Genomic DNA, 21,422 nt, shown 5'->3' on the forward strand with positions numbered 1-21,422 from the left:
AGAGTAGCTATCCATTTTAAGTACCTAAACTAAAATCTTGTTCCCTCTAGGAGCCCGTAGAGGAAAGCTTTATTTTCTTTTCTACTTTCACAGGCCTGTTCAAACCCTGGGGAGGGGTTGGCAGATGACTGGGTACAAGGCAGTGCAGTTCTCCATAGCTGCTTTCCTGAAGGTTTTGCTTTACTCTTGCCTTGTCAGCTGTCACCCCAGTGTGCCATGCTGCAGCCCTCTGAAGCAATACATGCCTGCTCTGAATGATGTATTTTGAAGACATAGTAAGTGGCTTCAGCAGGCTTTGTGAGCTGCAATTTCACATTGGTGTGAATATGTAAATGTTCACAGAGAACAAACAAACCCATAGGGAGGTAAGTCAGCCCTTGTCGCTTGTATTTCAGTAGTGAAATATGTACGAGTGCTTCTCTTCTATGTTTTCTGTTGCTGCATTTAATCTAGCAGAGGGGTGCATCTCTGTCTCACAGACATTGGAGGACACACTGGGTTAAGCTGTTCCATAAGTGTGACATAAGTGCTCTGTGAATTGCAAACACTTTTGTTTTCGTTAGAATTCCATGGTGTTTCTGGGACAGTGGGCTCTGAATGGAGTATCTGAGCTGAATGCCACTAAGAGAAGTACTACATCTTCTGACTGATCTCTAGCTGTTAAGTGTTCAATAGCAGACTTCTGAGCCATTGAAAAGGTTGGTTATGCTGAGCAGGAGCTCTTTTTGAAAGCAACTTGTTTGGTGGAACTTAATTTTGTTGTTAAACAGGATGGAGTCTTCAGCTCTCAGTTATGCCATTAAGGCTCCATATCAGCCCGTGTATTTTAAGGGGTAACGGCCCCCACAATACAATTATTTTCTTAAAAATATTTTTACTGCTATACTCTATAAAAAGTCTATCAGGCATTTCAGCCCTTATGTCATGCAATTTCACCTGCTTTTATCTCCCTTCTTTGAGCTGCAGCTTTTCCCTGCTCATCTTTGTAATCTGACATTGTGATTTGTTCACTTGTACGCTTGTTTTTCTCCTCAGAGAAGATTTGCTGAATCATTGGGGAGGAGGCAAGGGCTGTACATGCAGCTGGTGGGCCGTGATAAAACCATGGTCACATCCAGCTGTCAGGGTTTGCAGATGACAGCCCTTCAGTTGAAGGGTCTGAGTCACATTCCCTTCGGAGCTAAGATTGCTGGGGACTTGGGAGCTGAGGAAGTGGAGCTGGGGAGCTAATACCAGAAACTTATTTCTGGGACACAAAATGAACTGTTGGTTCTGATAACCACATCTCCTGCAAAAATTATAATGATGCTGTGAGAAAGCTTGCAGACTAGGGGTTAATCCCTGCCAACTGTCCTTGGGGGAATGTTCATACGTGGGAAATTCATATGGGGTTGGAGGGACACAGTGCAAAGACCTTGTTTTAATGCTTTGTGCATTTTCTATGGGATGTTTTCATAATGCCAGGTTCCATCCTAGCTCATGTGCATCAATTCTACCTTGCTCTTATCTGTTGGTCTCAGAGTATGTCCATGTTGTTCTCCTTGTTTTTCAGTTGGGAATCCTGAGAAGGATAGTGACTAGCTCAGATCAGCTGACAATAGAGAAGACAGAAAAACCTTTTCTGTTTGATTCTCATGTTTAGCTCTCTCCGTGATGCCGCAGTATTAAAGAATGGACTTGCAATTTCTGGATGCTCACACATAGATGTACATTGAGCCAGTTGATTTACAGACAAGCTGCTACAGGCTGGATCTAAATAAGGCACTGGGACAGGGATGTGTGAGTGACACACTGGTTCACCATGTCCACGCTCTCAGGATGGAGTCTTTTGAAAGAACAGGAATGCATCATCATCTGACTTCCCTTTCTCCAGCTGAAGCAAGAGATAACTCCTATTACACAAAGGGAAGAAACCAGCAGGCTTGTCCACTGCTAAAAATCCCACCAAAGTTCTTAGTATAGAAGAGCCTAGGATGTAAGATAAAGTCCCATTGCTTTAAAAATATTCAAAGAGAAAATAGATTCAACAGCAGGTGGGTTTTTTGATTTTCTTTTAACTTGTAAGTCTTGATGAGAAAACCTTGAACCTCAGAAGTGCATTGGCCACTGCTAAATGTGGATGTTGTACTTAGAGCTTAGCTAGGAACAGAGGAATTAAATGGCCATGAGCAACCTCTCTGTCTGGAGAGCAGTAGGATATGGACTGGAACAGAATCAGCTGTGAGAAGCATGGCCTGAGGGCAGTGCAGAACCACAGGAGTGTGACTCATCCCACATAACTTCAGATATCTGCATGTACTAGGTTCCCTTTCTGATCAGTGGGAGAACAAGGTGCATTAAGGATGTGACTTCTCTATCCTATTCTAGATGCATACTTATGAGTAGCTGGATCACACAGTGTATGTATATATGTATTTATATGTTACTTGCCATAAAGGGAATCTTAGAGTGACTAGCTTGTGTAGGATCTCTCCTATCCTATAATGCTGCTGTCTCCAGCCCTCTTGTGATATATAAGGCACTTCTTTGTAGGCAGGCAGCATGTTCCCCTGGGACAAGGACAGGGCTTCTACTTGGGCCATCTCTCAGCAGACTTTCCTGATACAGACAGAACCCAAGTTCCCTGTTTGAACCCAAAGACCCAAAGATGAGCCCAATGTAGGATGATGGCTGTGCAGGCAGCCCACTACCACGAGCAGTGATGTTAGAGGGGCTGTAGGAATGTAGTGTGTCTCATGGTGTCTTGCACCATTTCTGTCCTGCATGGCACATCCTCAGCAAGGAAACCAAGCAGGAAATGTGCTGTGCAAGAGTTCTTTTACCTCCCTCATGACTGAGGTGTGCAGAAAGGGAGCTTGCACAGGCTGCACTTGCCCAAGGGAGTTCATCCAAACATGGGAGAGTCTCTGCTATATAGATTTGGTTATTGTTGTGCTGGGGTAAGTGTGAAAGGTATTTGCTGGTGGATGCTTTCCCTTCTCAGAAGGGGATGAGGAGGTTTTTCTCCTATTCATTTGTCTGCTTTGTTAAAGGGAAAACAAAACAATCATTTGTACACTGAAACTTGGGGATTTAGCGTTTGCCTGAGCTGCTGAAGCTGTTGTCTGAAGGCTTGGTGGCATCCTGCTGGAGAAGTGCTGTCTGGAGGAGCAGCTTGCACAGTACATATCCAAACTTCTCTCTGAGTCTGACTCTCTCCTTTGGGTGGCATTCCTAGGAAAGCTTTCCCCTGCACCTTCCCTCAGGCCTCTACGTTTAAATTTGCAACTTTCCTTCTGCTTTTACCAGTGTTATTTGCATGGCCCAGGGCTCGTGGCAAGGAGCAGTGGGCTGACAGGCCCTTCCTGCCAATCTGTCTGCTCTTCAGATGAAGTGGTTGGAAAGCACTCGCTCTCCAGTTCCCGCTTTGGCTCAGGCTCTCCGATAAGTCTGGGGCTGTCCTATCTGACCCCAGGAGCTGTTCCTCCTCCCTAACAGGCCCACTCTGCTGGCTGACAGTTAGCAGCCGGCAGTGCCTGATAACTTATCGGACTAAAGCTGAGCCCGGTACATGCTCAGCTCCTCCCTGGCCTCAGATTTCCCCATTTCTGGGAACTCTTTGCTCTCTGCCTGCCTTGCTGTCTGGTGAGGTGAATGAAGATCACCCTTGGGCCACCAGGTCAAAATCAGCCCAAGGGCCAGATTGGAAATGCCTGCATTTAGGCAGCATCCTCAGAATGAGGGGGGTTAAGTAGGATGTCTGTAGCATCAGCATCCAGCTCTGTCTCTCCCTAGAGTATCATTCACTGATGGAAATGCTGCTTGCCTGATTTATCCTTTGTCTTTTTCACTTGCTTTGTTACTCTGCTCATGTGAAGTTTAATTGGTTTTAATTTGGTGTTCTTGTTGTGCATGCTTGGTGGATTTCTTTCTAAGCCAGTTACAGAATTGGGTTGCTTCGCTGAAGTAAGTTTCTATCATTTGTTATTAGGATCACAGCAGCAGTAAGTAGGTTCCAGCTGAGATCAAGGCTTCATTGTGCAAGGCACTGTTTGTAAGAGATAAGGAGGGGCAGTCCTGTGTCTGATTATCTTACCGTTGGGGGGGGGGGCAAGGGTAATAGAAGGGAGAGGAGGAATTATCCTTCTTTTGCAGATGGGCTGAAGTTTTCTGCGTTGCATGGGGTGCTGAGCAACTTCACAAATCCAGAGCTAATGTCTTGCCCAAAGTCATGCAGGAAATGTGGCAGATCTGGCATCTCAGGACAGGCTTGTAAGCATGGGATCAGTGTGAGCCCACGGTGACTGTTAGCTGAAATATGCTGGTCCCATAACCACTGTGCAGGTCTGTGTTTTCTTAGCTCTCACCTACCACCGAAGAACTGACTGATCTGCCTGTCCTGTGATGATGGTTGGTGTGGTGGTTTGGATTTGCTTCCTATGTGGATGTGCTGCTCCAGGGCAAAAATGGGAAAACATCTGTTTTGTAAGCAGAATAATTGATTTAAAAAAACAGATTTCTATAGTATTTTCCTATCCGTGGCCAGGCCCTTTAATGGCAGGCAGGAATGCTTGTCCCATGCAAGGAAACATGCTTATGTAGCTGTTACCAGGAGACTGTAATGCTTTCAGGTTTCCACATGTGTTGTCATTATGGGTTAGCAGCACAAACTTACAGGCAGCTGGGAGCACATCCTGCATTCCACTTTTACCCATGGCAGACAGTGAAGCACTGAGGGAATGGCAAGCAGCAGGGACTCTGCTTTTATCTTTTTCACTGAAAACACTGTCCTGTGAAGTCTAGGAACCCATACCTGTCTGGATACAAATTCTTCCCTGTCCTTCCTCTCAGTTCCATTTAGACCTTCTCTAACCTTTGCCAACACACGTGAGAACTTCAGTTTTGCCTTCTCTGTAGGTTAATACAGTCTGAAAATAAGCTCCAGTATAATGCCATGTTAAATAGGAGCACATCTTCACCTCCTGCAGGTGTCCTGTGGCTGTCTTCATCAGGAAAAGATGCATCCTGTGTCCAGACTTAAATCTACCCTTGATCACAGCATTTCTGGGCTGCTGCTCTCAATACCTGAAGGCTGTCTGGAAGACAGAGGCACACCTCTGCTCAGGAGGATTGCTTTGCATGTCCCTCATTTGCTAAACAAAACAGCCTAAAGACCAGGATTTTCTTTCCCTGACAATAAAGGAATGAAGGTGTGAGGAGGACTGGGAAAGTGCAGGGTTTAGGGGTGGCTCAGGGAGAGGCAGAAACAATAGTCTCTTTCTTCAGCCACAAAGATTAGTTGAGATTTTGTTTTTTATCTATTTCCTTGATTGACTGACCAGAATGCTTCAGATGCAAGGGGTGATGATGGGAAATGAGTTATTTTCAGAGCAGCCCAAAGTGGGGAGAATTTGCATTACTGGAGAACAAGGCCAGGTGTGTTTGGAGTTGGTGACACCAACTGCCTGATCCTGACTTGCTGAGCACCCTCGGGTGCCTGTTGTGCCAGGTCAGTAGGAAGGATCAGGTTGGGTTTGAAGCACTTGGGTAGGACCAGATCTGACTCTTTCCTCTCTCCTTTGTGCCCAGGGAGGTGGTGGAGTCACCATCCCTGGAGGTGTTTCCAAATGACAGAGATGTGGCACTGAGGAATGTCATCAATGGGCATGGTTGGGATGGTTTGGGGTTGGATGTGATGATCCTAGATGTCTTTTCCAACCTCAATGGTATGATCCTATGATTTGCAGAGCTTCAAGCAGCATGGGCAGAAGTCTGGGAACTGGTGCAGAGTGCAGCTGCCAGCCCCAAAGCATGAGGCTTTCCTTTCTGTCTGGAAATGGGGTGCCAAACACTAAACTGCAGGCTGGGGCAGCCCCTGCTTCGTGCTCCTGCCTTGGGAGATCCATTGTAAGCAGGCTGTGAGGTTGCACTGCTGTGTATTTTATTCTGGTTTTACTGGGGCTACTTCTCAAGATCTTTACTAGCATCTTTCTGATCTCTCACTGCTGGGAAGGTCGGAACAGCACACAGTGAAAACCCAAGGTGGGATCCCTCCAGCCTCTTGCTCAAAGGGCATCTCTCCCTGATCTGAGGGAGTGATGATCTCTGCCTGATTTTCCTCTGGACTACTGGTATCCATCACTCCTTTAAGCATATGGTGCCTGGGGAGAAAGGAGGCAGGTGATGTTTCACTGTGACCTGTCTGAGAGTGGCACTTTGGGAAGAAATATTTTTGTATTGCTTTAGTGCAAAACTCTGCAAGCAAATTTGCCTCTTCCTTCTCAAGTCACCTTCTGACTCTTGTTTTTCTGTCTTGCAAGCACCTTTGCCAGCTGGCCTCCTTCCACAACCTGTGTTTGTGGAGATTAGCCCACTCCCACCAGCTCTGGGAGTGTGTCTGCCCACCCCCTCCTGCTGCAGCACAGCATGCTGCCCATGCTCACCCAGCATTTCTTTACTCACTGCCCTTACACTTCCTGGGGATGAATTTGGCTCCCAACAAGTAGATGAGTAAGGCTGGTACTGTCTGCTCCAGCATGACTGCTCCTTTGTGATCTTTAAGCTCAGGAACCAGACGAATGGTGAAAGCAGCTTTATTTCCCAATGTCCAGGGGAAATAAATGAAAGCTTTAGGGTGATCCTCTCTTTGCTAGAAGGGAGAGGATCCCAGCCACCCATTCAGAGCTGTGACTTTCCTGTCTAATGGAAATCAGAGACAGGGAGGAAGTATAATGGACATAGTTAGTTTTGAGCCCACAGAACAAATTCTAACTGACTGCTTTGGAGTTGAGTGATTTTATTGGCAGTCTTGCTATGGTGCAGATCAATGTATACTAGCATTTCCTTCCAAAATTGAGGAACTTCTCATGAGTCAGAAGCACCTACTGTCATGGACTGGGTGCTGGTGTGCCTGTTGTTTGGGGCTGGAGGGTGTTAGCTGCAGGGCCATTCAGATGCTCTTTGTATATCTCCATTTGCAGATTTGAGGAGGACAAGGGAAATAGTAAACACATTTTGCATTCTTGGCAGCAATTTTAAAGAGCTAAAATGGTTTTGCTTTAGATAAAGTTTGTGCACGGTCATCTGGTGTCACAGATAGGACCTGGGCATTGCTTCCTTCCTTGGAGCCCTTACTCCAACCAGGTTCTGGCATGGTAAAATACAGGGCAGCCCAGCTTTAACAGGGGAGCGATGCTGTGTTGTTACCCCTTCTCCTTTCCCCCTCTGCCCCCACTGCTGGCACCTCCAGGGCTGAGCACAAAGCTTTCTTGAGATGAGTGTTTTTAACACAACACTGTGTTAGCAGAGTTACTGAAAAAAACAGGTTTATCAGTTAAATCGCAGCAGGCCTGTACATGTTGTCACTGTCTGGTGTATTGCAATAAAAATATACATTAGAATGAGTATAAATACATATTTACAGTGTGCAAGGACAAGCCAGGAGTACAGACTCTGTTTTGATTTTCCAGTCTGCATATTAATGAGTAACAGCTTAAGCACAGTGAAGAATAGGGGCAAGCATGTTTTAGATCTTAGCAGTGAGAATGGCTTTGGATTTACAGCAGTGTATCTGAGGACAGGATCAGAACTCTTTTCTCCAGGCAATAAATGAATTTTCCACTTGGACTGCTTCTTCTTTGCCCAAGGGGGCAGCCTTCCTTAATAAGCATTTGGAGGGAGATGGCAAATGCCACAGCCCTTTCTCCAAGCTGCTTCCCACAGGAGTCATAGTATGATGCCATGTGTTCAGGGATGTAGTTACGGAGTGGCCTGTGCCCTGCTACAGTGCCCCACTTAACTGCAAGCACTTGTCTTTTTAAAGCTGTAATAATACTTTGTCCTTCCTCTCAAAAACTCAAGGGACTTTACAAACCTGAGCAAGCGAATCCTCATCACCAAGAGGTGTGGAGAAATACAAGTCAGAGCAGTGCAGTGACTTGCCAAAGGTTATGTTTTGAGAACACAGCAGAGCTTAGAGGAGAGCCAGCTATTTACTTGTTCCAGTGCTTTGCTTCAACCTCTAGACCTGGAAGGAGGAGGAAATACAATGGCTATGTTTGTGTAATCTTTGTGAAGCACTCATGTCATGCCAGTTTATATGTGTTAGGCCACTTCCTCCTGTAGGAGTGGAAGGAAAGCATATTGCTCTGGCTCTTGACATCTATATCCATGGTCATTCCTGACCATGCAGTGACACAGGATTGTCCAGGACAGATTTAAGCCAATAAATACAGCACACAGTGCACCACTGTGGAACATCACAGCCTGGATTCTGAGAGCAGCCAGTCTCTCTCACAGGGTGCTGAGATACAGAGCTCATCAGCTTATGCCTAGTGCTGTGGTATGGCTTTCCCTGGAGTTCATCTGATTGTCACTAGCCCCGGGATCTTTGCTGTAGGGTATGGATGCAGAATGCATGTAGGCACCCTTGTTATCAGTTAGGGATAGGAGCTAGTTTTTTCCAATATTTTCCTCCTACTCCAAGCTAAAAATAGGACACAGTTAATTTGTCACTTGATCACAGTAAATGCTCCACTGAAAGAAAATGACTTCAGGTGTCTGTTGATGGAATTTACGAGCTGGGCAAGTCTTTGCAGAAGTCCTGTCCAGGTTAAAAATGAATGCAGTCTATTTGCATTCTCCTTATCTTTCTAACCATCAAAGCAGAACGTGGTTACAGCAGCAGCTTGGCACAGATTGTGGCTGCCACTAGATCAGGTATTCCCCCCTTGCTGCTGGTCAGCTCAGTCTGATGGACTGAATTCTGTACGTGGTATAAATCCAGAGTAATTGTGACCCCGGAGGAATTCCCCTGCATTTACACTTGAGCAGATGATATCAGATCTGGCCTGGTACCTGCTATAAGTAAGAAGTGAGATTTCCCACAGGTTTCCTTGTCACATACTGGGATGTGTAAGGCTCTGGGATTGCAAGAACACCAAAGCCAAAGACATGGCTTTGCACTTCCCAGGAAAGTGCAGGAAGCTATGTGAGCTTAATGAAATTGGAGGCCCTGTGCTGGATGGAAATAATGGGGAGGGTCTTCTTCCGTGAAGTATGCAGTGGCAGTGGGACCTCCAGTGGAGACCTGGAGCCATCTCTCACTTGAGACTGTGTTGGGTCTCCCGGTGCCTCCGTAGGTCCACCTTACGTTGGAAGCCCTTGGCACAGAGCTCACAGCTGAAGGGTTTGAAGCCAGTGTGCTTGCGGCTGTGGGTGATGAGGTTGGAGCTCTGGCTGAAGGCTTTGCCACATACCTGGCATTTGTGGGGCTTCTCTCCTGCAGGACAAAGAAAGAAAAATCTCAGAGGAGGGAAAAAAAAATGCCTACCAATGTCTACACTGTCCTTCAGCAGTGAAGGGGGAGAAGAACCAGAGCTGCCTCTCCCCAGCTTGGTCCTGGGCCCTGTCTGTATCCAGGGCTGGCAGTGAGCAAGCTGTGGCCCAGAGGCTGGAGGATGACTGGCTCCTTGTCACACAGAGGAGGAGATGCACCTCAGGGATGCTCAGAGCTTTTGCTGTCTTTCCATACAAAAAAGAATGACTTTTCCAGCACCTCTGGACTCTAAGTTCCCAGTCACAAAGAGGCTGGACTGTGTGTGTGTGTCTAGATGTAAGGGACTCCAGTTTATATTGTTTCATGGGAATATTTTGTTTCTCACCAGTGTGGATGTAAGTGTGTTTCTTCATATCTGACTTCTGGTGGAAACGCTTGCCGCAGTATTGGCAGGGATAGGGCCGCGTGTCGGAATGGATCAGCAGATGTGTGGAGAGGGTGGAGGAACGCTTGAATGTCTTCCCACACATCTTGCACTCAAAACTTCTTTCCTGGTAGGGAAAGAAAATCATGAGGTGTCAATCAGTGGCTGCAGAACATGTGACAGCTTGAAGATTGTAGTAGATTTGATAAGCAAAATTCCTCAGCTCATGGGTTGATGTGGTAATACAAGGAGGATGAAAGGAGGACGTAGGGAAATAGCTTGCATCTTGTCCTGCACCCTTTAAAAGGTGAGGTACAGGAGAACTAGTGGCAACAATCCTCCCCATGTGGGATGTTCCCAAGGACAGTCTGAGTTTGGTGAGATGAGAACTGTGATCTGTGGTTTTCAGAGCTTCTGTCATTGGGTGCTGCAGGAAAGCCATCTGTGTCATCTAGGAAACATCACCTCCCTCATCACAAAGGTCCAAGCAGCAGTGAGCTTTGGGGAGTGGTTCTTGGGAAGCATGCTACCCACCTGGGAGTGAATACTGGTGTGCTGCTCCAGGCTCACGGCGTGGCCAAAGGTTTTGCCACATACTTCACAAGCGAAGGGCCGGGTCCCACTGTGAGACCTTCGTACGTGGACCTCCAGCCCATGGGGAGTGGAGAACACCTGAAAAACAAAACACCATCAATTTACTCCAGGAGGCAGCTTTGTTTCCACCTCTGTTTACATACAGTTCCTTCTCTTTATTTGATTCTTCCCTCTCACAGGCCGTGTAAGCTGCACCATTGCTAACACCCTCCAGCCCCTCATCATCCCTGAGGTTCTCAGCCACGTACCTTGTTGCACTTCACACAGTGGTAGGTCTCCATGTCTGAGGAGTAACGCATGCTGTAATCCAGAGGGGGCTCGGTGCTTGGCAGGAGGTGGCTCCCATACAGGCTGACTGGGTGCTCCAGGAGGGCTGACTGCATGGTGGAAGACATCTGTCTGTAGCTGTATGGCAATTGGAAAGCATCCCAAGAAAAGCTGTTTTTGTAGAACGTTGGTGTGCTGGTTGGGCTAGTGCAGTCTTTGACTTGCAGACCTGGGATGATTATCTCTGAGTTTGTAAAGGAGAGGGAGAAAGTGAGCGTCATGCCAATGCCAACACTGAAAGAAAGCCTCTTGTTGATGCCCTGCCTGTGCTTGGGAGTTGCAGTGAGTAACCCCCAAGTTAAATCAAGTCCTGGTACCCATATGATGTTTATATTAGAACTCTGAGTTCAATCTGAGGAAATTTTAGTGGAGGGGGGATGCTAAGGGATTATGATCTGGAATAAGTATCATGTGGACACCCATATCACACAGTTACATTAGTTGCTGAGATTTGGAGATTCGCTCACTGGGAATCATAGCCATATGCTTCAGGGAGATGCTGATCCAAACTTTAATGGTCTTAATGAGCTCTGCCTGGAGCGTTTGACCATTGGTGTCAAAATAAGAGATGCTATTTACTGAAAATCTGGACCCAGTCATAGGGGCCCCCTAAGCCAATAAAGCCCTGACCTCTCTTGCAATTCTGGCTTTGGCTAGCAGACCTTGAGCTGAAGATCCTGGCAGCATCCTGCTCAGGTACTGAGCAGGGACATTTTCTTCCTTTGGTTGAAAAGGGCCCTTTTCTTGTTCTGGAACCACACATTCCAGGTCCTGTTTCTTGCCATCCTCTGGTGCCTTGTCTCTGTCTCCTGCAGCTGTAATCACAGTAGTGTCACAGTTAGTTTATTCTAGCCAGTAAGAGAACAGCCAGTGCACTAAGCATGTGAACTCATGCTTGGACACACAAATCCACGCTCAGTTCCCTGAGTTGGTGCAGAGTGGTCCAATCAGTGTGGCAGTCAAGGTCTGTCCATTGCTGGCAAAGGGAAACTCTGAGTAGAATGAGATATGCAAGTTAGACAGGCGCAGGATATGATATGGTACTTGTTGGCAATGTATAGCTAGAGCAAATTAACCCTAGGCAGCCACGTATCTGTAAGATTAATTTATTTATTTAAAACCATTTTCATTTATGAGGGTAACTAACTATCACTAACTTATTAACTTCCTCACCTCTCCCCTCAGAGAGTTCAGTATTACTATCCTGACTTTATGGACAGCTAAGTAAGGAAGCAGAGAGGGGAGGCAACTTCTTGTACAGTTGCAAAGGTGGCCTCAGAGCCTTGTGTCCTCCTGCCCACTCACATTTCCTCATGCCTGACCTGGCCCTTTAAGAGACCAACTAGCACTTGTTAGATGTAGAATTTATAGTGCAGATCTAAACTAGAAGTCTAATACATTTGTTGAAGGACGGCGTCCATGTATCATCCAAACCATCTTGTGCTCCAGAAAAGCACTGCAAATGGCCAAAGGATGATGTGAGGAACTGAAATTGGAAAGTCGCCTCTGTTCTCTTATCAAACATATCATAGGGCTGGACTCTAGTTCCATAGGCAGGGCTAGAACAAATGGTAAGTTGATCTTAGATTTGAATAATGAAAATTTGAACGGTGCCTGAAGGGAGGAGATAATTGTCCTGGCCCTGCTATTGCATGAATGGCTGTGGGAGAGCAAGACCAGGAGCAGGGAGGGCAGCATGCACGGGCAGAAGCAGTTTTGGTTTGTGTTAACCTAGCATACAGCAGCTGGCCTTTCCTCTGCAGTGCACAGGATTCCTTTCAGGCAGTGTTTGGATATCACTGGTATTTTCTTGCTCTAGTTGTAACCTTCCTTGTAAATCATCAGGAGGAGGTTGTAACACTGAAGTAGAGAAGATACAGCGAATGGAGATGGGAATCAACAACTGGAGCAAAAGCAGCAAAAAAACCCCAACCAATCAAACAAACAAAAAAGGCAGAATTCTGTCTAATCCCCACACAGGTAGAGGACCAGCCATCAGGAGCCCTGTGCTTACTTAGGGCTTCCAGTTCTTGCATCTGCCCAAAGCATACCAGAGCAGGGGAGTATCGCTGCGCTGGAATTATAAAAGCAGCAGCCCAACAGGAAACAAAAGGAGGATCTAAATTCATTTCCAGCATGACAGTGTGGGTTTAGCCAACAGAAAGAGGGTGTACACTGAGGGACTAGTTTGTCCTTAGGCTGCCATCCCTGCACGGAAGCACTTAGTAATTCTTTAGCTCGTTCATACAGCTCCCTTAGCTTGCTTACTCCATTATTTATTTGCCTCGGTGTATTCTTACAAGACCAGTGGATGTATTGACTCACCAGTAAAGGCAGAAGTGATTGGATCCCATGTGAATACAGGCAGATCATCTTCCACAAAGCGGTGCTGATGATAGGTATGAGCCTTTTTGCTCTTCACCAAAAAGGAACGTGGCATTTTCCATTCACTGCCTGCGCAGAAACATGGAATAACAGCATGTAAATCCTTGTAGTTTGTGGGGTTATTTCTCCCTGCTCCCACAGCACATCCGCTCTGCATCCAGCAGAGGTGAGAATTAAAAGCCTTCTGTGGGGTAGACAGATAGCCCACCTCAAAGGGCCCCCTGCCCAGCTGAAGGGATGGGAGTTGTTGCTTGGGTTTAGGTTCTCAATGAGTCTTAACTCTGGAGAAAACACACAGCCGTGTGTAAGCTGTTACAGACCAAAAGTGTTTGTGTGGCAAGGATACACCAGAACTCAGAATCTCCCTGACATCATTCTTTGTTCTGGCTGACAAAGTCAAGCAGAGGCTGAGCAGAGAGAGGTTACCCTCCGGACCTGACTCGAGTATCACAGACTGTTGAAATGAAGGGTGAAGAACAAACATAAAATGCTGAAATTTAATCGTATGAAGTTCTCCTGCAATGCATCTGTTATCTTTGCTACCCCAGAGGCCAATAACTGCTCTCATGCAGACAGTGTGACAACAAGCTCAATCCTGTGTATGGCAATATCAGCTGGTGCATTATTTGCATATGTATTTGCATATTCCCTAGTAATTGTTCGAGATAGCAGCACTAAAAGCAAATCTTGCTATATTTCATATGGAAAGTCAGCAGTAAGTCCTGGCTTCAACCGATGGGCAAATGCATTATTTTATTGTTTGGTTTCTTTTTTCCCAGGTGCAGTTGAAGTGTAGCATAATTATTCACTGAAAAAGAACACAGTTTACTTCTGTTGAGTAGGAATGAAAGTGTTTGCATAAGTTAGGACAGGGCAGTGTGAATTCCTGGAAGCAGCCAGGGATGGAAAAGCTCTTCTCTCGCTCCTCTTTAGGGTTCAGAAGTGTCTTTGCTTAGCCCTACATGCTAAATGTAATAACATAGCCCAGTGGTGTTTTATTTAAAGGTCGAAGGGACAGATTTACACCAGCTTTACAATGGTGGCTTTGGCTACAGGCACACATATAAGGGCACTCACACAGCAAAGTCTGCTATGGACAGGCAGGTTGCAAAGCCCAGTGCTGTCTGTGGGAGTCAGGTGCTCACCAGCCCCAGTGCTGTTAGAAATGCCATTACAACTCCATCTCTCTTAAATCTGGTCCAGGATTCCCATTTTCATCGATGACATCAGCCATTTTTTTCTTCTGAAATGACTCACCTGTTTTTATCTTTTTTTTTTTCTGAGAAATGTACATGTGACTTGAGATGAATATCAGAAAACAAGCCAAGAGTGGATGTGTTAATTTAATTTTAGTAAGAGAACAAAATAGTACTGAAAAGGAGCCATAAGTATGCACGTGAGAGAAGGGATGCTGAAGTACATTGCTGTATTTACATTTCCCTAACTCTCCAATGAGGTTCTTTTAAGCATCATGAAATGTATGTGCCTGAACTGCATGCAGAAGCACTCAGCTCGGTAGCACAGTAGTGCTCTGGGATGGCCATAACCATAGCAGCAGTGTGCTCTGCCTGGCCATGTGCCTTGCACCCTGTGGAAATGCTTAGCTCAGCAGGCACAGCTGGAGGGTCTCGGTTCCCTTGCTCAGCCCCAGGTGGGATGTGTGTGCCAGGAGCACAGCACTGACGCGTCCCAAATTAAACTGCTACCGCAAGCCCTTTCTACATGGGATTTCCACTAATTTCAAAGGGATTTTCCCATAGTGGGCAGGACTGTGCCATCTACAATAGAGAGTATTCAGATGTCTAAAGCTTGCTGGTATGCGTTGTCTGCCTGAATTAACCAGTTAATTTTCCTGGGCTTCCCACACAGTGGAGGAAGAGGCTCTTGCAGCAGGTGAAGGGCAAGGTGAAAGTGTGTGCTGCAGTGCTCCTCAAAGAGCTGCTCTCCCTGCCTGTCGGTGCTGGAGCACCCAAAGGCATTCACAGATAAATTCAAGGACTGCAGGTGGGTGGCATAAGCAGCATTGCTGTGTTTTACTGTAGTATCCATTCACTAAGTACATGAAAGTACTGAATACAGCCCATCTTTTCAGGTGGCTGTTGAAAGTAGCTGCCTAAGAATCAATAGGATTTTTCTGGATGTGTTTTCCCCAGCATTCATGAAAGTCAAATTTGGGCCAGTGTTTTGACTGCTGATAAGGGCCTCTACCAAGCAACACAATCTTTAATGCACTACTGAACGTTGCAAAAGGAAGTTACCTTCCCCCACCCCATTTTGTAGAGAAAACAGGAACTGGGAGCCCAAGCATAGTTAATTAACGACTGCATCAGACTGCCTTTGTGATTCACACAACCAAGTTAGAGGAAAGCTGGGAGCACAGATTGTGAAAGAAGATTCTCTCTTTCTCTCTCTTTCTCTCTGTAATTCCAGATAATCAGTAGCAAGTGGTGAGCTTCAACAGACAGCAACTACATTTCACAGAGAATGCAGTGCTGTGGACAGCAGGACCTGCTATGGCTTCAACTATCACTGGAGCTTCCCACAGAATTTAGCTTCAACCTTTGGCTAAAAGTTAGGCTTGTTTTCACAGTCTGTCCTTGCCATCCCCAGTGGCAATGGTTTCTGTCCTTTCTGAGTTCATTGCCTGGGCAGGAGAGTCTTCCCAAGGTGCACATGGATGGGTTCGGTTCAGGATTCTAGTTTTGTAAGGTCTCATGCTCCTCTTGAAGCCTCAATTCCCACCTCATCACACGGCAGCTCACCGTGCCCAAAACCACAGGATTGTCCCCTCTGGGACATTTTAGAAGAAACTGGTATTCTCTCTTCCCTATATGAGGTTATGGGTCTGTTCTGTCAGCAGGTCCTTTAGAGATACAATTAAACCCAAATATTTTGGGAGCAGGTGTTTGAAGGATTATGCCATCCTGAATCAGGAACCCAGCCTGCAATGTAAGTTCCTTTCTGAAGCTGACTCGTTTTCCTCGCAGCCTTTCCAAATTCAAGTTTCCCATTTTCAAATTTACAAGGTAAACTGTAGTGGTGAAACCCTTTCTCCCATGGCATTCAGGAAAAATACTTAATTTTTAGCTTAAAATTGATGCATGGCTTTATGTAAATTGATGAGTATATAAAGTTTTAGCCTGAAAGAGGCTTATTTCCTTCCTACTGCTTAATTTATTTTGAACCTTAATATTGCTTCTTTTTTTTTTTTTTTTCTGGCAAAAATTAAGCTACAAAGAATAGTGTCTATTGGAAGACTCTATTTTTGAAGAAAAAAACAAAGAACAAAACATAACCTGTGTGTGACATCTTTAAGAGCCCAAGTAATATAAGAGGTTTTGTGGACTCCTGACTCTTTAAATATAAAATATTTCAGAGAGATCAGGCTGGGCTTGTACAATTCAGTGTACAGGGGCAAATAATTTGAATGTGGCTTTTTGAATGGGGAAAAAATGTGCAGAACACTTTCCATTTTCATGGTGAGAATGGGCAGATGGGCATTATGCCTGAAAATTACAGTGAAGATTTTGTTAAAGAAGTAGATGAGAAAACCAAGGATGTCTTTATCGTCAAGACAAAATGCTAATAATATAATGGCTGTATTTGTCCTTCAGAAAGCTTCTTTGCTCCTAGTGATGTTGGGAATGCCCCTGGTTTTAGCAAACTTCCTTAAGCTTCCATTCATAGACTTATACCCTACGGTCTAACAAATCCTATATCCCTCTAGAGATGCACTCACTTTTTGGACTTGTAAGTAATTTGTTTTCCTTCTTAACGCATTGAATCAACCAGGTAGTATATGAGGTGTCTATAAATATCTAATTCCATATGCTAAAAATTGGAAAGGATGGAGAGCTGATATAAATAAATGATAGGTTTGAAGCAGAAATCCTAACCAGCAGAGTCCGAGTTTTCATCAAGCAAAATTGGCATAAAAACTGAAGTCCGCAGAGATGTGCTTTTACCTGAATGTAAAGATCTGTACAAGAGCAATTAACAGTAAAAAATGCAGTATATCCTTATTGCTTAAGTACAAAAGCCTACATCTGGAAACTGCTCCTGCTGCACAGATCTTGCTGGGATGCAGGTAACTGAGACCAGACACATCTTTTGTATTTTATTCTGCTATTATCATTTTTATATGTGCATGTGAGAGTGCAGTAAGTATATGGTAAGTCCTTTACAGAAGTTTGACCTGTTTGATATAAGCAAAGCATTATTGCAAAGGAATGCTCAGTACCACTGACATAGCAGGGAACTGCATTACATATTTGTAAACAGAAGCAAAGAATAAGACAAAGGGTGTGAAACATGTCAGAGAAACAAGCTAGACAATGGCATTTAAAGTGTTTAAAATGGTAAATAAATCACCTGTTCAGGGGACCTTACTGGATTCGCCTTGAGGTCCCCCAGTCAAGCCCCCAGCGAGACGTCGTCTTCTCTCTGGACTCCTTCCACTTTTTCACTTAGTTGCAGCCTGCTGAAATAGATACTTCTCCTTTTTTTTTCTCTCTCTGCTTTTTGCCCCTGTTCCCCTCCCTGATTTTTCAATCAGATTATTTGTGTCAAAATCTGGCGGTGAAGAAACAGCCAATAGAGAAGCAGAGCCCAGAAAGTATTTGCTTATCAAAACTTCCCAGGACTTTGAAAACTTGAAGAGAATTCACAATGCCCAGCTGTAAACCCTAGAGGCAGCACTCTTACATTTCACTTTCTGGGGGAATACTCTTCTGTCATATTGACAGAGAGCATGACACAGGGAAATAATGTGTAAAGCAGGCATTTGTTATTTGCTTCTCCTTAAAAATATTAATAATATATATACCTGTATATATATATATATCTTAAGAAACCTGTATTTTTACACACATTCATTCACACATGATATCTTTCCCAAACAGACAACGCTATCTGTCTCACATACACTCAGATACTTTGGCCTCATAAACAAAACCATATAGCACATGTGTGTAAAGTTATTTTATTCCAGAATGGATCTTTTATCTCTCTGATTTCCAAGAAAAAAATGAACAAATAATTTCACAGTAATAACTGAAAAAGATGTTTGTTAATCAGCTTTCATTTTCCTACATGTATGCATGCAGTCCATATGCATTTTAGGCACTGCTCTATCTATTTACAGCTGTAATTAACACATAGACTTAAGACTCATTAACGAGCATCTTTGCAGAAAGTTCTTCAACTCAAAAGCAGTAATAAGAATTTGTACTTCTATCAATTGCTTACAAAAAAGGTTTGAAAATGGGTTTACAAGTGTGAAATAACTGACTGCCTGGTGGGGTGAGAGAAGGGAAAGCACAGCGGGGGCAGAGTGCCCTTCCTCATCACCCAGTGGTTCTCCAGCACAGGTGAGATGGGAGCTGAAGAGCAGTGATTTTCTTTGGAAAATCCTCTTGTTTAGGGGAAAACAAGGAGAGCTGATCTTTGCAGAGGCCGGGGGGGGGGGGGGGGGGGGGGGGGGGGGGGGGAAGAAAAGATACTTTGATTTCACTTGTTTTCTGATTTTCACCATTTTCCTGACTGTGAAGTGCACAGTGCTGTGCCATTTGTGCCATTGGTTAACCCCTCCTGCACTGAAACTGAGCACGGTGCAACAGCAAAGACGCCTTCTAAGTTTGTAATTTCAGATGTATAGAAGCACACAGCCAGACACCAAGCATTCAGACTTAGCTGTCAGAGGACTGCCTTTATGTCATGGACTTCTCTGTTTGTTATGAGCCTTCAAACACATTTTCCTGTTTCTTACAGTCGGTTGCACTATGCCAGGTCCATTTTCCTGCTGTAATGCAGTGCGGTGGCAGCAGCAGGAACGAGTTGCTTCTTTTCTGCCATGTAAGAGGATCGGCTGCAGCGTGGTGGTGTTCCGCTGAGGAGCAGATGTGGTGCAGAGGGACCTCAGATTCGTCGTGGAGGTATTCTGTGTCTCACTGGGGGCCCTAGCGCTCTCTGCTGGGACAGCCACAAGTCACAGCTCATGTCACCGTGTTACCCCACGGCACCGGACGGACTGTGCAATAGGTTTTTGTAACCGGGAGATAAGAGTGTAGATTTCACCCACATTGAGAAAGAATCAGATTTTAATCTTTGCCCATCTTCACCCATTTACTGAACATAATTAATTCTTGCTGTTTATAGAACCAAACAATCCCTTTTCCCTCTCTTCTCCCCCCTCCTCCTCCCCCCCACCCCCCCCCTTATTTATTTAGCTGTATTTTGCATGAAACAAACGTTCCCAAAGCATTGTGCTAGCAAGCTGATTTGCATCCTCTTAAACACAGGCATTTGAAGGATTACGTTTCCTGCTACAAAAAAACAAGCACTGTAACAGAAAACCGAGATGTACATTGCAGCTTCAGGGTTTCATGTGAAGACAGTTAAAGGAATTAAACTAAATAGGAAAAAAAGACAAGCTGCTGAAAGGACTGAGATGTTATTTTATGAAACACGAGCTGGCTCCTGCCAGCACCTTGAGCACAGACTTCCCGTTGACATGAAGTGTGATTGGCTGCTCTAAAACTAGAGACAATAAAACCAAGTCAGCCACAGAAACAAAAACCTAAAGAAGACTAGTTAAACAACTAAATCTAACAGCGTGTACAGTCCACTAGCTAGCTGGTTTCAGAGGCACTCCCAACAGCACTGGGTACAGTCCTTTGGAGAAGGAGGATGGCTACATCTCATTTCTGCAGGCTGTGCATAGAACAGCTGGAAAAAAAACCAAAAATCTGTACCAATCTAGTTCCCCAAGTAGCTATCATCTCATTGGAAACAAATTGATCCCTGGAGATACTCTGCGAGCATTATTATTATTACTATACTAGAATGCCTGAAGAGAGGTGGAGGACACTGCTGTATCTGATTCATCTCTCATTCACCCCTTTTTCCTTTATTTTATGTCAGGAATTCCTTTGGAGCAAATAGCTGCAGAACCGGAGTGTGGTCAGGCAAGCTGTCACCATGGCTTCTTGTGATCTTCCTCTTCTGTACATTTCTCTTTGTGGTTCCTGTTAAACTTATTACCTCTCCTATCCAATGAAATCACTAGCAAAAGGTGATTTATACAAGCTGAAGGAAAAATAAAAGAATATCAGATACATTTTAGCCTAGAAAGACCTTTGATGCGACCCCTTGTGTTCAGTCATATTTTATGATCTCATTGATCCAGTTTTCCCTTTACTCTCTTCACATTTCAGGGTCAACAGGCAAGGAGGAGGACCACAGAGGGCCTGGATTCAGAAGCTTGTGCTGTCCCTGGCCCATGTGGGGGATGTACAATGAGTTCACCTTGCAATTGAAGGCAATTTAGCATTGTGTTTTGCTCTGAGTTCTTATTACATGTCATGCTCTAGTGCATCCTAAGTGAATAGATGATTACATGCATAACTCAGTAAGAACAAACAGGTTAATTGTAATGCATCATGCCCGTTCTAATGGTGTTGTCTTCCCTTTCAAATGTACCAGCAAACCTCTCCTCTAGCATCCATGCTCTCTATGTCAATTTTAATGGCACAGTAATTAAGTCACAGTGAAATACACAACTAATTGTTCTCAGTTCTTTTCTGAAGCTCATCCTAATTTCAACTCCCTTCTGTGGCAGATGACATAAACATGTTGTCTTTACAGCAGGAAAAAATACCATCACTCAGCCCAAGCTGCAATAAATATTAACTGCCATGGGCACAGCAGAAGTAGATTATAAGCACACACACCAAGCAGCCCTACCCCATCCAGAAGCAGAATGACCCGTTGCAGGTGCAGCACAAAGGAACTACCACTGTCTGCAGCAATGAGAGGAGCAAAAGGACACAACTGATACCACACGGGCTGAGGGTTGAAACACAGACCTCAAGAACTCATGCAGCATACAAAGACTGGAGAACCTTCCCCCGGACAACGACCTGTCTCCTTCCCTAAACCCTATTATTTCCACAGAGATTAAAAACCATCTAAAGGAGAAGGAAGGATGAAATGTTACATGTTGTGGAGCCACTGTATTTCAGTGAAAAAAAAAAAATCTCATCCAGGGCTTGCACAAGAACTACAGCGCTTGGGGCCAACGCAGAAAGCAGCTCTGCAGATGAGGGAGCAGTGAGGTGAGGCGCTGGGTGCCCAGCTCGGCCGTTTCCTCTCCCAGCTCTTCCCGACCGCCCGTGCACGTTACTCTGCACACACACACGCAGCTGCTGCGGAGAATGTGCACCTTCGTGGCTAGCAGCAGCAGCGCGGGGCCGGCAGCACGCTGCCTACAGATACAGCTCTGCCCCGACCCCTGACACAAAGGGCCAAAACGGGCGTCCTCGAGGCAGTACCACTCCCGGGTGGGCCAGGCCCCGAGAGCCGCGCACTGCCGGGCCTTGTTTACCGGCCGCGCCCCGCTCCGCCCCCTCACGTGACCGCCGCCCGCGGCCCCGCCCC

At 45.3% G+C, this 21,422-nt stretch overlaps 2 protein-coding genes and 1 long non-coding RNA gene across 4 annotated transcripts in view; 1 reads left to right on the top strand and 2 right to left on the bottom strand.

The window, feature by feature from the left end:
- GTF3C4 (general transcription factor IIIC subunit 4) overlaps positions 1-21,422 on the bottom strand; it is a 151,904-nt gene that overhangs the window by 20,771 nt on the left and 109,711 nt on the right. The gene's annotated exons all lie outside the window — the stretch shown is intronic.
- On the top strand, positions 81-18,808 carry LOC136049268 (uncharacterized). Its single transcript, XR_010622280.1, has 4 exons — positions 81-365; positions 14,856-14,990; positions 15,889-15,935; positions 18,756-18,808. It is a non-coding gene; the product is annotated as an uncharacterized LOC136049268 (long non-coding RNA).
- On the bottom strand, positions 6,753-17,557 carry GFI1B (growth factor independent 1B transcriptional repressor). Of its 2 annotated transcripts, XM_065737393.1 has the most exons (8): positions 17,358-17,557; positions 14,064-14,284; positions 12,927-13,055; positions 11,264-11,416; positions 10,523-10,785; positions 10,215-10,352; positions 9,642-9,807; positions 6,753-9,259 (listed from the first exon to the last, which is right to left on the bottom strand). In XM_065737393.1, exons 3-8 carry the CDS (start codon positions 13,039-13,041, stop codon positions 9,081-9,083), a joined length of 1,014 nt encoding a protein of 337 aa, XP_065593465.1. In that variant the 5' UTR covers positions 13,042-13,055; positions 14,064-14,284; positions 17,358-17,557; the 3' UTR covers positions 6,753-9,080. The 2 variants fall into 2 exon arrangements, with proteins under 2 accessions (XP_065593465.1, XP_065593464.1); XM_065737392.1 differs by lacking the exon at positions 14,064-14,284 and having other exon boundaries at positions 17,358-17,556.

The sequence above is a fragment of the Cyrtonyx montezumae genome, unplaced genomic scaffold (assembly GCF_038088225.1).
Source record: "Cyrtonyx montezumae isolate F1298 unplaced genomic scaffold, pur_monq_1.0 scaffold_20, whole genome shotgun sequence".
Taxonomy (NCBI): Eukaryota; Metazoa; Chordata; class Aves; order Galliformes; family Odontophoridae; genus Cyrtonyx; species Cyrtonyx montezumae.

Bases quoted from the DNA above. Each gene is read 5' to 3' on its own strand.
- GFI1B (XM_065737393.1), bottom strand. From the start codon at position 13,041: ATGCCACGTTCCTTTTTGGTGAAGAGCAAAAAGGCTCATACCTATCAT. The intron at 10,786-11,263 runs GTCTGCTAGCCA...TTACAAACTCAG, and splicing joins GCCAGGATCTTCAGCTCAAG to AGATAATCATCCCAGGTCTG. The intron at 9,260-9,641 runs GTGAGAAACAAA...TTTGTCCTGCAG, and splicing joins ACACACTTACATCCACACTG to GAGAGAAGCCCCACAAATGC.